This window comes from Pristis pectinata, chromosome 1 (assembly GCF_009764475.1).
Source record: "Pristis pectinata isolate sPriPec2 chromosome 1, sPriPec2.1.pri, whole genome shotgun sequence".
NCBI lineage: Eukaryota > Metazoa > Chordata > Chondrichthyes > Rhinopristiformes > Pristidae > Pristis > Pristis pectinata.
In genome coordinates this window covers 84,301,842-84,315,794 of record NC_067405.1, presented here as the reverse complement: position 1 = coordinate 84,315,794, position 13,953 = coordinate 84,301,842, and the positions used below count along the sequence as shown (strand labels likewise).

The 13,953-nt window shown below is 48.1% G+C and overlaps 1 protein-coding gene across 1 annotated transcript in view; it reads right to left on the bottom strand.

Moving 5' to 3' along the window:
• Positions 1-4,485, bottom strand: part of LOC127568823 (cysteine-rich protein 2-like) — a 44,314-nt gene extending 39,829 nt beyond the window's left edge. Inside the window, exon 1 of the mRNA XM_052013023.1 lies at positions 4,378-4,485. Within this exon, the coding sequence (XP_051868983.1) occupies positions 4,378-4,420 (43 nt within the window). The 5' untranslated portion in view covers positions 4,421-4,485. The remainder of the gene's footprint in view (positions 1-4,377) is intronic.
• Between the last annotated feature and the right edge of the window lie 9,468 nt (positions 4,486-13,953).

Below are 13,953 nucleotides of genomic sequence, written 5' to 3'. Positions count from 1 at the left end.
AGGCAATCAAATAACTGGTACTGGCTGTGGATAAATCCATACTTGACACACTGGGGAGAGCTCCTTACTCTCCCTACAATAGTTCCATAGCATCTTTTATATCCAGCAGACAGGCTTGCAGCTTAAGGTCTCAAAAGACAATGCAGCACCCTTACAGTACTGCACCAGAGTCTTGGGCTCAAATCTACAGAGTAGGACTTGTACAACTTTCAACCTTCTGGTCCTCCTGCAGGGAGAACTGCTACAGGAGGACCATGCTGGTTGCAAGGTTAATTTGCCAGTAGAGTTGTAAATGGGCATGTGCGAGAGGACAGTTTACAGGGAGATAAGCTGCGGAGGGGATAGGATTGCTCGAGACTTGCTGGGCCGAACAGCCTCCTTCCCATGCTGTAAGGAAACATGAGAAAATGTTTTAAGAAGTTCGCTCACACGGGTGATGACTGATTGACAATGACACGCTTCACAGAACGCAGCCTAGTGGGATTCCAGACCTCCGTCAGCGAGGTGCCCGACCCTCAGAGGCAGCTTCCCAGATGCTGTGTGTGATTTATTGCCGAAACAAAGCTGATTTTACAGGCCAATGACCAGCCGGCCAACTTCATCTTTGAAACTCCGCCACACCTAAGCTGAAACACTGCCTGGATCTGAGGCACTGGTTTAACCCCTCAAGTCCTACACCAGAAATAACCATTTTAAAGAAAGGAGCTGTTTTTCTTTGCCAGTTGCATGCCAATGATTGTAGAATTCCACTGCTCTGGTCAAAGTACTTGCAGCTGTGCTCCAACACGGAGTACATTTCCAGCTGACTGACAGACAAGTGGAAGTAACACTTCAGTATTAATTCTCTGGTTATCACCTTAGATTGATGGCTTTCAAGCTATGCTCCATGGAGGGACCCCTGCAAACAGTTACATCCCCTTTCCACTCTATTCCTGAGATTCCCCTGTCAACATTCACACTCACAAGTAACAATACTTTCCTGAGACCCACCTGAAAACTGATCACACCTCCCTCCTTGTCACAAGTTATTGAAGGGTTTCACACCACAGGTAAACAGCACTGCAAAATTGGTTACTCTCATGATGAAGCTGACAACATGGACAAGCAACGCTCCCCCCCCCACCCCACCCCTCACCAAAACAAAAAAACAACACAGGGGTCCTGCAATAGAAGTTTGAGAACTCAGCCACTAGTTATCACTTTAAGCGATCTGTGAATTCGCAACCTTCTGAGTCAGAGACAAGAACTCTACAATTTAACCAGGGAGATCCACCATCGTCCATGGACAAGCTTTCAAGAGCTTTGAGCTCGGCTACTGTGGCCCAGCTTCCCAGCACCACAGGAATTGCCCAAAGTTCAGGTCTAACTTGCACACCAACCACCATCTTGGTCACACAGAGTCATACAGCACAGAAACAGGCTCTTTATGGATTCCCCAACCCTGGGAAAAAGATGGAGTGCATTCACCTTGTGTATGGACCTCTACAAGATCACCCCTCATTCTCCCATATTCCAAGGAAAACAGTCCTAGCCTGCCCAACCTCTCCCCATAACTCAGTCCCTCAAGTCCTGGCAACATTCTTACAAATCTTTTCTGCACTCTTTCCAGTTTACTAACATCTTTTCTGAAGCAGGGGGAGCAATACTGAACTCCACAATGCAAGAAAAGCAAAATTGTTGCCCAATCTCAATCAGTCCCTGTGAATTAGCCTACAGCAGAGCTGTACTTGAGGGAGGAAAGGATCACTAGGAACTGTGATCCAGAGCCAGCTGTTCCACCCAAGGCTGAACGTTCCCCACAGGTCACATCCCAAATTGCTCCATCACAACAGCAGTTAACATTAAAACAATGTGGGAGAGTGATGGGTTCCACTGACAATACAAAACATCTACACACTCTAGCTGACACAATGCTCCCTCTGAAAGCACTTACACATTCCAATTAACCCTCTCATTTCTCCAGGCACCCCAACCTCCAGCTTCTCTAATGGCTTGCTGCAGTCCTTTAACAGTGGCTGGACTGCACACTTACTCAAGAGCACCATTATTTGGAGCCAACTCACATCTCATTAAAATAAAAGTGTCCAGTTGACACCATGTCACTGTCCAAAATTTGCCTGCTTGCCAACCTAGCAAGGATCACCAGTTTGTTGATGCCCACTCCCCTGCCTCTGGTGGGTTTGCAGAGCATGGAAAAAAAGGGCAGTGCTAATAAGCAGCCAAGTTGGACTCACTCTGGAACAGATGAGGGAATGGTTTTTAAATAAAAAGCTATCAGCTCTGCTGTAGAGCTGGTCAGAGGGAGTTGGTACCAGGGAGCGTGGGAACAATAAGCTCTATAGTGCAATGCAGAAAGGGTAGAGTTACAGCAAGTGCACTTTCAACGCTCATCTAACACATCCACACTCACATACAAGTGCAGTGCATGGGAAATACATAAACATTCACAGCAAGAAGTGCCCTCAGGCAACAATACAAATGGAGAGATGAAACAAGACTGCTTGAGCTACTTCAGAACTCATTTCCTGAGCACCAACCTACCAGTGCAGATGGAGCAGGTAAGAAATGATGAAACATGTGCAAAATAGCATCTTAACATCACCCTGCAGAGAATTGATCAAAACAGAGAATAGTACAGCACATGAACAGACCCTTCGGCCCACGATGTCTATGCCAACCATGATGCCAATCTAAACCAATCCCATCTGCCTGCACATTCTATATCCATTCCCTGCCTGTTTATGTACGCGCTAGATGCCTCTCAAACACCACTATTGTATCTACACCTACCACCACCCCTGGCAACACGTTCCAGACAACTACCACTCTATGTATATAAAAAAAGCTTGCCTCATAAATCTCCTTTCTCCCTCTCACCTTAAACCTATGCCCTTCAATACTTGACACTTCCACCCTAGGAAAATGACTCTATCTACCCTGTCCATGCCTCTCATAAATTTATATACTCCCCTCAGCAAAAGATTGGCATTACTTCATTCCCAACACAGCTTTAGTGACACCAGGAGTCACTTGGGCTGCTCGACTGCATCACTTTTGATTTCCTTTCCCCTGGATGGATCCTTATTTTCACTTAGAGACTTTTAAAAGTTACCATTGACCACTCCCATCACCCTTTCAGGCAGTACCTCCCAGGTCACAACCTGCTGACTAAAACCTTCTGTCCCATTCCTTTGCCAATAACACACAAGCTAGATTCTTGCTCAAAACCCCAGCAGTTGTGTCCAATCCTTCCCAATCCCCAAGCACAGGTTAAAAACCAGAACGTCCCCGATGGACACAGGCATCATCCAGGCATTGGGGGACTAAGCAGCAAGCAAGGGTGCAGCACTTAATTCAGAGTCTGTCAAATAATTCTTCAATAGATGAAACCCATTGATTCCCTGTGGGTGGAGGAGGGGAAAATAGCCAGGGTGTGACCTACCATCTGAAAAAAAATTCCTCCTTTACCAAGGGTAAAATTAGAATTCATTTAAAAAATACATGGCCAGTCACCCTGCTCCAGATTGTTCTGAAAGAACAACACTTAATTCTATCTTCCGAAGAGAATCAGATAAAGACCTTCGGATCATAGCCCAGCCTTATTGTGAGGGGAACAATGTACAGGCTGTAGGCAAAGGGCAGGGAACGATGGTTCTTGCAAGGGGGACTGTGACCCAGGTCTACATTGAATGATTCCGAACAATTCTTGCTGAACAAACCGCCTACTTGAGCTCCCTAATTTCATCAGTGCGTCGGCAAGTGCAGAAAACAAAAAGCCAAGTCAATCTCCTATTGCTTTATTATTATTGTTCTCCCCAATGGATGCAACAATTGAGACAGAAACGGTAGCGGAGGAGTTGCTTGCACCGCCTGACCAGTCTCTGGGGCTGCTGCGGACTGCCACCCTAACTGCTGACAGGTTCATGTCTGGCAGCTGGGTCCAGGGGCAGTACCGACCCGCAATCACAAGGTGCGAAGGGGCGCGACTGCCCCCGCGTACAATAACGGACTACAAACACGACCCAGCCCCGGGGGTGAAAGCAGCGCTGCCGCCTGCACCCAGCAACGGCTGCACATTAGGACGGCGCCGCAGCCAAGTCTGCCGGGAGGGAGGGAGGGCCACTCGGCCCCTCGCCTGCACGCTGGCCCCCAACCCCAACTGCACATTCAATCCCATTCCCTGCGCTGTGCAACCTCGCCCACCGGCTAACCCCATTCCATCTTCTCTGCCACTAACAGATTTTTTGGGAAGGTGGGGTATGAAAGCAGCACCCCAGAGGGGGATGAGGGAACGCCCCAGGGAGGGGGCGAGGGATCTACCGCCTCCCCGGAGGCGGGGGTTGGAGCGCCGGGCATGGGAACGAGCGCGGCTCTCACCGAAGTAGACGGTCTTGTCGCACTTGGGACACTTAGACGCCATCGCCGCCACTGCCCGACCTCTCTCACCCCGCCAGCCCGCCGCACTGACACCCGCTCGGCGCACCAGCCGCCGCCCGCCCGCTCCCGCCCCCTTCCCGCCGCCCATTGGTCGGAGGCCCCCGCTCCCGCCCCCTTCCCGCCGCTCATTGGCCGCCGCCCGTCAATCGCAGAGCTACACCCTCTTCTCCCACTCTCTCTCTCTCCCAGATCTGGTCCATCTGGGGAGCAGCAACTCTCCCCATCTCCACCTGCTACTCCACTGACTCCCCTTTGTTCCTATTCCCTGTTAAAGCAGCACCAGCAGCTGCCCACAGAATGCTCTCTGCAGCATTTAGCACATTTATTTGCAAGTGCATCGGGCACAGGGAGCACTGCGCGTTTTAATCACGAGTTTCCACCTGGAATGCACCGCTAAGGATAGAGCGAGCAGAGCCGGTGTTACTGGGGCTGTCAAATATTATTTGGTGCATTATGGGCTTATTTGCAACATGGAGATAAATGTGCAATAATAAGGAGGCAGAGAATGGCTGGATTGTAGGGTTGGAGTGTAGTGGGAATGCACAGCATTGTTGCTACATTATAATGCATTAAGGACTTGGAGTCCGGTGTATGAAGCACACTAAAAATTAGTAGACACAGAGCTTGGACTTATTGAGCGGCAATGGATGGCTGCTGAGGCGGCAGACACTTTGCAAATGGAATGCAGTGGAGAAAAGTGGAAGTTGGGAATTGATAATTGGGAATTGATTATTATTGTCACACATACCAAGATACAGTGAAAAGCTTTTGCTTGCGTGCCATCTGGGCAGATCATTCCACACATAATTACATTGAGGTAGCACAAAATGAAAAAAAAATGCAGAATATAGTGTTACAGTTACAGAGAAAGTGCAGTGCAGGTCGTCAAATAAGGTGCAAGGGCCTTGACGAAGTAGATTGAGAGATCAGGAGTTCTTTATCGTATAAGAGGTCCATTCAAGGGTCCTATAACAGCAGCTTAGAAGCTGTCCTTGAACCTGGTGGTACGTGTTCTCAAGCTTTTCTATCTTCTGCCCGACAGGAGAGGGGAGAAGAGAGAATGACCAGGGTGGGAGGGGTCCTTGATTATGTTGGCTGCTTTGCTGAGGCAGTGGGAAGTGTAAACAGAGTCCATGGAGGGGAGGCCAGTTTTCATGACAGACTGGGCTGTGTTCACAACTTTCTGCAATTCTGTGGGACGTTGGGCAGAGCAGCTGCCATACCAAGCTGTGATAGATCCGGATAGGATGCTGATTGATCTGGGTGGGAACTTCAAGGAAAGATTACCAGCTACACAGTGCAACTGTGAGAGAGCTCGGGAACAGAGAGACCTGGGTGTGGGAGGACAGAATAATAAGAATGGAAATGGAACCCAAGACAATGCAGACAGCACAGAGGGAAGCTATACTTGGGATATAATGGTTATTTCTAAGCATCACCCTAAAGGAAGCATGTGGAAGGTCTGGAGAGGGTCCTGAGGAGATTTATCAGTTTGATTCCAAGGATGAGAAATTCTAGTTATATGGAGAAAGCAGAGAAATTGAGGTTATTCATAGAACAGGGGAGGCTGAAAGGAGATTTGATGGCGATGTATAAAATAATAAAAATTTGACATTGAATAAAAAGTTTCCGGTTGTTGAAGAGAGCATGAGAGGTGACACGAGGATCAGTCAGAGGTCAAGATTTGGAATGTGCAGCCTGACAGGGAGCTGGAACATGTTCAAGTGGCAATTGTTAGATAGGAAGCAGCAGAGATGTGGAAGCGGAGGGGGGTGGGGGTGGGCAGGACACATGGTTTGAGCCAGATTCTGCACTCAGGATATGTTCCCTGGTTTCTCCTGATCACATGAGGGGTGCACCAGGTCACAGCACAATGAGCAGAGAGTGGTGTTCCTCGCAGCCAACAGGGACTGAGATGTACATTGGTTCAACCCCAGGAGACCTCTGGGAGACCTTTGCACCCTCCGTGGATCCTTGGGAGACCCTCAGGGGACCCACAGGAGACCTTCAGACCCTCAGGAGACCCACAGAAAACCCTCAGGGGACCCTTGGGAGACATTCAGATCCTCAGGAGACCATCAGAACCTCAGGAGATCCTGAGACCCTCAGAAGATCCTCACACCCTCAGGAAATTCTCACACTCTCAGGAAATATCAAACCCTCAGGAAACCCCCCACACTCCTGGATGAGGCGGAAGCCTTTTGCCATTTCATGCTTTGTCAAGAATTGTTCTTCTGACCAGGGCTTCTTTGGAACTGAGTTTTCCTGCCTCAAACTGAACTCGTGCAGACTAAGTTCTCCAACATCAGGAAACGTGCCCATGAAATCCTCCTTAATTTGAAAAGAGAATAACAGAGTAGAAGTTTCTTGTCCAGAGCCCACCTCAGGCCACTGACCTTCAACATGCTCCCATGGTGAAGAAAACCTCTGACAAAATGAAGCCTTTCTGGGCTGGAGAAAAAGGGAGTAAGCCCAGCCCTAGGGCTGGAGAACACCTCAGGGGTCTAGACCAGTGGGTCAGGGGGAGGGAAGGAAATGGGAGAGGCAGTAGACCAGAGGGTCTCAATCTCAGCGGTGGAGCTGTCATCACCAGAGGTGGAGGAGATGTGGGAGAGGTACTTAAGAAGACTGTTTAGAGTTATACGATCAGAGTTAGAGTCAGAGAGTTATACAGCATGGAAACAGCCCATTCGGCCCAACTCGTCTGTGCCAACCAAGATAACTACCTAAGATAGTTCCATTTACCCACGTTTGGCTCATATCCCTCTAAACCTTTCCTATCCATGTACCTGTGCAAATGTCGTATAAACATTGTAATTGTACCCACCTCTACCACTTCTCTGGCAGCTCATTCCATACACCCACTACGCTCAGTAGAGGCAGTGGGTACTGCAATAGAGAATCTTAGCAACGTAGGGAGATCATAGAGAGGGGAGCAGCCTGGGTAGAGAGGATAGGGTTACACCTGTGGTTGATTCAGCCAGGTCTGGTGATGAATGGTGAGGCACCTCCTGCCCCTCTCTGGTGTCACCCCAACCATCTGTTCCTTCCCCATTCCCTATCTGTGTGCAGCCTCCTGGCAATGTTATCAGAAGATGAGTCAGATACAATACATGTGATGACGACACTTAGGTCGACTCCCTCGAACCCTCCAACAACTATGATCCTGTGGTGAATAATTCACCTCCTATACACCCCTTGTTCCCCACTGTACTGGTGCAGTAGAGCAATGGCTGCCTCAATGGGACCCTACTCCATCCCTGATACTGAACCAGATCTAACCCCAACACCAATGAGGTTGCTTGATCCTACGTCCATAACATCCCTGACTGCTCACCTACCTCTGAAACCCTTGCCTATGGCTGTTCCCTACCCTCCATAAACTTCAGCTCACCTAAAACTCTGGTTGGCAGGTTAATTGGCCATTGTAACTTGCCCCAGTGTATAGGAGAGGAGTGGAACCTGGGGGAAGTTGATGGGAATGTGGGCAAAATACAATGGGAAAAATGCAGGTGTAGGTGGGTGCTTGAAGGTTAACACAGACTCGAAGGGCTGAAGGGCCTGTTTCCATGCTCTATCTGTGACTCTGCTACCTGTTCCAAGCGCATTACACCCTTTCTCTCTGTACTAGCTGCCCTACTTTGGTTCCCAGTTAGGAAGTGCCTCTATTCCTTGTTTCCAACTCTCCCTAGGCTTCAGCACTCTCTGTCCCCGCAGTCTTCCCCCATCCCTGCCACTGTCCGCGATACCTGCACTTCCCCAACTCCAGCCTCTTGTACTTGCATAGATTTCCCAGTTCCACCATTAGCTGCTTTGCCTTTCAATGGCAGGGGCCAAAGCTTGCAAATCCCTCCCCAAAACCTCTCTGGTCTTTACATCCACTTCATCGTTTATGGTGCTCCTTATGATATAACTTTGCTTCCCAAAGCTTGGCATCAAATCTGGTTAACGTGCTTGAGGAGCCTTGGTTCCTGTCACCATGTAACAGGAGCTGTGTGAATACAAGTTCTTGTCAAGGGAGTGGAGGTGTGGGCCATTCCAATGAGGATGGGCAAGTTGAGAGGTGATAACGGTGTTAATGAGGACTAAGGCGTCAAAGGTGACCGATGCCAGGACATTGTAATTAGCTGGGGTGGTAGGTGGGGGACGATGTCTAGATTTTGAAAGCATACTTGTAACTAATTGGTACAAAATCTTTTTACCAGGGTAGCACGTTGAGACGGAGGTTGGGAGAAGTGAAGATGCCGATGGTTGCAAAGTAGGGAGTGGGATAGCGAGCTCAGGTGAAACGGCAAGGTGAAGCTGGTGACAGTGGATATAATGTAGGCAGTTGACTTACAGGAGGGGGAGATTAATGGAGAGATGGAGGGCAGAGAATTGAAGAGGACAGAGAACACGACTTCCTCTCAACATCAAGAAAGTACTTGACCGAGTGTGACATCAAGGAGCCCTGGTAAAACTGAAGTCAGTGGGCATCAAAGGGTAAACAATCCAATGGCTCCTGTTCCTGTCACCACGTAACAGGAGCTGTGTGAATACAAGTTCTTCAAGGAGCCAGACCTTGTACAATGGTAGGTGGTTGTGGTTGTTAGAGGTCAATCATCTCAGTCAAGAGTCAAAGTTGAGTTTATTGTCATATGTAAAAGTACATGTATGCACAGGTGCAATGAAAAACTTAACTTGCAGCAGTATCACAGGGACATAGCATCATATAAGCAGTATTCACAAGAAAAACATAACTTAAACATAAATAATACACAATTTTTGCAAGAAAGAACATAAGTAGAACAAAAAAAATGTCAATTGTAGTGTAAATGCTCAAAGTGGTCATAGTGTTGCTATACTGAGGTAGTGCATAGAGTTGCACAGGTTGGTTCAAGAACTGAATGGTTGGAGGGAAGTAGTCAGCACAGTGTCCCAGACCCAACCACCCACAGCTGCTTCATCAGTGACCTTCCTTCCATCATAAGGTCAGAAGTGGAGATGTTCACTGATGACCACACAAGGTTCAGTTCCATTCACATCTCCTCAGCAAATGAAGCAGCCACCAGTCAGACTTTGATGACATTCACATCCATGCCACTCAAGTGCCGGGCAATGACCATCTCCAACAAGAGAGGATCCAACCACCTACCCTTGACATCCAATAGCATCATTCTTACCAAGTTCCCATCATCAATAACCTGAGGGTCACCATTGACCAGAACCTCAATTTGACTAGCTATAAGCATGTGGTGGCTACAAGAGCAGGTCAGTGGCTGGTCCTGTGGTGAGTGACTCACCTCCTGACACCCCAAGGCCTTTCCACCATCCACGAGGGATATCTGGAGTGTGAGGGACTGAAATTGGAGCAAAAAACTGGAGATGTTGGAAATCCAAGACAAAAATCAGAGAATGCCGGAAGTACTCAGCAGGCCAGGGATGCATGTGTGGGGAGAGAAATAGTCCATCATTCGGGTCAAGGATCTACCAGCAGAACTGGAAAACTGAGAAGACGTGTGTTTTAAGTTGTGGAGAAGGGGAGGGGAAGAGAGAACTGTGGGAACTTGGGTGCAGACCAAGATGGTCAAGGTAAAAATTTGCTTAAAAATTGGCAGATGGAGAGAGAAAAGTAAAAACAAATCAAAACAGAGGTGCAGTCACATTTGTGAGGAGAAAGGGGAGGTCACTTGAAATCGTCCAGTATTGAATACGTACCAGCCTCAGCACCTAATATTGACACTAGCTGTCATTTCAGGAGAATTGTTAACACGTGACACTAACATTTGCTGAAATCATACAAAGTTGACAGATCTTAATACCGATCAGCCTACAAAGTTAATTTAAGACTAACATTGCCAAATTAGAGCTAAACACTCCAGCTAACGACACAACATAATTTCCCCCAGCTCTAATAATTCCCGTGCTATTTAAAGAGATCATCAGCTATTTGTGGATTAGTTCCTGTTGAATGTTGCTTTGATTCACGATGGTTCGATGCTTTCTCAAATCTTTAATCCTGCTACTGCACTGAAAGAGTGAGAAGATGTTAAGTCGTAGAGACGGGGAGAGGAGGGGAGGGGAGAACAGAAGGGAATGTCTGTGATAGGGTGCAGACCAAGATGGTCAAGGTAACAATTTGCTTAAAAATTGGCAGATGGAGAGAGAAGAGTAAAAACAAATCAAAACAGAGGTGCAGTCACATTTGTGAGGAGAAAGGGGAGGTCACTTGAAATCGTCCAGTATTGAATACGTACCAGCCTCAGCACCTAATATTGACACTAGCTGTCATTTCAGGAGAATTGTTAACACGTGACACTAACATTTGCTGAAATCATACAAAGTTGACAGATCTTAATACCGATCAGCCTACAAAGTTAATTTAAGACTAACATTGCCAAATTAGAGCTAAACACTCCAGCTAACGACACAACATAATTTCCCCCAGCTCTAATAATTCCCGTGCTATTTAAAGAGATCATCAGCTATTTGTGGATTAGTTCCTGTTGAATGTTGCTTTGATTCACGATGGTTCGATGCTTTCTCAAATCTTTAATCCTGCTACTGCACTGAAAGAGTGAGAAGATGTTAAGTCGTAGAGACGGGGAGAGGAGGGGAGGGGAGAACAGAAGGGAATGTCTGTGATAGGGTGCAGACCAAGGTTGTCAAGGCAACAATTAGCTTAAAACCTGGCAGATGGAGACAGAAAAATAAAAAGGGAGAAAATACACAGAAGTACAGGCATGTCTGTGTATAAAGAAAGAGAGGGAGAGTGAGAGGGATAGAAGGGAGAGAGAGAGGGAGAGAGAGAAAGGGAGAGGGAGAAATAGAAAAAGAGAAAGAGTTAGAGATAAATATACAGTATATGCTTGCTTTTAAAGTAATCGTTTCCCTCAGCAGAGGGTCAGACACAGGGAGCACAGATTTAAAGTAGAGGGATTTGAGGGGAGGTGAGGTAAATGTTTCACCCAGAGGCTGGTGGGGGACTGGAACTCACTGCCTGACATGGAGTTAGAGGCAGAGACCCTCCCCACACTTAAACAAAACTTGGGACGTGAAGGACATGAGCATCAGGGCCACGGACCCAGCACTGGGGGTGGGATTAGGCCCCTTCTCAACTGGCACTGACACAATGGTCTGAGCAGCCTCTCGTGTGGCAGGTTTCCTGTGATTCCATGAGGGACGGGCATCGGATGTTGTCACCAGCGCCAACATCCCAATGGGAAACTGGGAGCATTGGATCGCTGACCATTTGCTGACCAGATCACCGGGCAGCCGTGCAAGAGCTGATGCTTTACAACAAACACAGACTGTAACAAGCCTTCAGTTTGTTGTCAGCCTCAATGTCCTTGGGCCCCTGATGAGAACATAGGCATGCATGGAGATGCTGAGAATGAGGAAGAGGGAAGGTCTCCCTGTGCTGTGGAGGGTGAGGTGTGGGAAGACCCTCTGCTCCGGGTATCGGAAACGTTGGCAGTGCCAGCCCATCGCTGCCAAGCAAGTGGAGAGTTCCCAATGGGAATGCTGCTCTTCTGTGGCTGTGCAGATATTCACTAGTCAGAACAGTCGAAGAACAGCATGGGGCAGAGCTCGTGGCACAAGGATGAAGTATGCCCCGGGAATCCTCCAGGTGCTCTGGTTTCCTCCCACATCCCAAAGACGGGTTGGGGGGGTGTGGACACAGAGGTTGGCAGGTTAATCAGCCACCGTAAATTGCCCCTAGTGTGTTGGTGAGTGGTAGAATCTGGGGGGAGTTGACTGTACTGTGGGAAGAATAAAACGGGGTATAGAAATAGTTGAGGGTTAGCATGGACTCAAAGGGCTGAAGGGCCTGTTTCCATGCTGTAAAACTAGGACTCAGAGGTGGTAGCTTGGTGAGGTCCATTAGGAGGTTGTAGGTGAGCTGATTGGTAACAAGATCTGTCAACTCTGGACGATTTCAGCAAATGTCAGTGTCACCTGGGTCACCCAGCGCAGCACAAGGTGCTTGGCAGCAAATTTCAGTGGTTCACAGTCTGCGAGAAATCCTCGGGGACAAAAGAGACTACGGATGCTGGAATCTGGAACGAGAATCAGAACGCTGGAAGAGCTCAGCGGGTCAAACGGCACTGCTGGTGTTTCGTGTCAAGACCCTGCACCTCTAGTGGCAATCTTACCTCTTCCCTCTCAGTCCTGACGCAGAGCCTCGACTCAAAATGCTGACCTACACCTTTTGCCTCCACAGATGCTGCTTGACCCACTGAGTTCTTTCAGCATTCTGTTTTTCAGTTTGTGAGAAGGCCTTGCTGCTGCAGATTTACGCATTAATTACAGTGGGCACCATGGAACTTATCACGATGGTGTGAACTAACTTCCCTGGACTTTCCCCCACCCCTTGAAGTGACTCCAAAATGCATCATGCTGCTAGTGTCGGCCCGTGAGACCACAGTGCAGGCTGCACCTCCAGGGGATATGCCCCCCTCCCCCATTGTACAAATCCACCCGGTTAAAATCAGTGGCCTGAGGTTCCAATGGGCAATCTGGAGGGTCCTGAGGGCAGGTCTGAGACTCATGCGAGGTTGTGAGAGCTGAAGTCCACTCCCAACAGCCAGGCCCAGGAAGGCAGCCCCACATTCCTTAACCAGAATGGGGGAGGCAGGAAGTTGGGAGATTTCCCAGCAGCGCACCCCTAGACTCCTTCAGAGCCTGAGCTGGCTCATCTTCCAAACCTCTGCATCCCAAACGTAAGCTCAATCCTCGCTCCCAGCCCTGCTCCTGTATTCTTTCTAAACACTGGCAGTCTCAGACCATCCATCACCCATTATCTCTGCAATGCCATTGTAATGAGACCCTAGCTGATATGAATAATTACACTGAGCTGTTCTATGTAAAAAAACACCAGGGGTTGCTATTAATAAATCACTTGTGGTAGATTCTGTTGTGATACAGCACATGAATTAGTAAAACAATCAGCACTGGATAAAAGCCATTGGTAAAGCTGACCATTATCTCCAGACACTGTTAATAAAGCTTGAGACTAAAAACAATACAAAAAAAATCCTGTTGTCTTTAATAAGTGAGCATTTGGGATTCCATTCTGATGATATCTGTCTAACTGTATTACTTCAAAAGGGACTCAACTGCATTAAAATGCAAGGAATATCAATTTCCTTTGCCTCACCCTCTCCTCCCCGTGTTGTCCTAACCAGCTGTTGTGAACTGAGGGGGAGCTGGCTGTGTCCTGACACGTCCTTAAGCACTCCAACACCTCAGCAGTGTTGAAGAAGTGCTGCACTGTCAAGAGTACTGCTTTCAGCTTTGTTAACAGTGAGGCTCTGACCGCCTTCTCCAAGTGAATGGAAAATCTCCCGGCAACAGTTCAAAACAGAACAGGGGAGTCCTTCCCCACATCCCTGAAAATACTTATCCAACAACCAGTATCACTGGCAGATTATCTGGTCATCATATTTTTCTTAAAATTTATCTTCCAGTATTTGGGTGTACCCTGCGCTAATCGCCCTAGAGGAGGTATGGGTGACCTGCCTCCTTGAACCACTG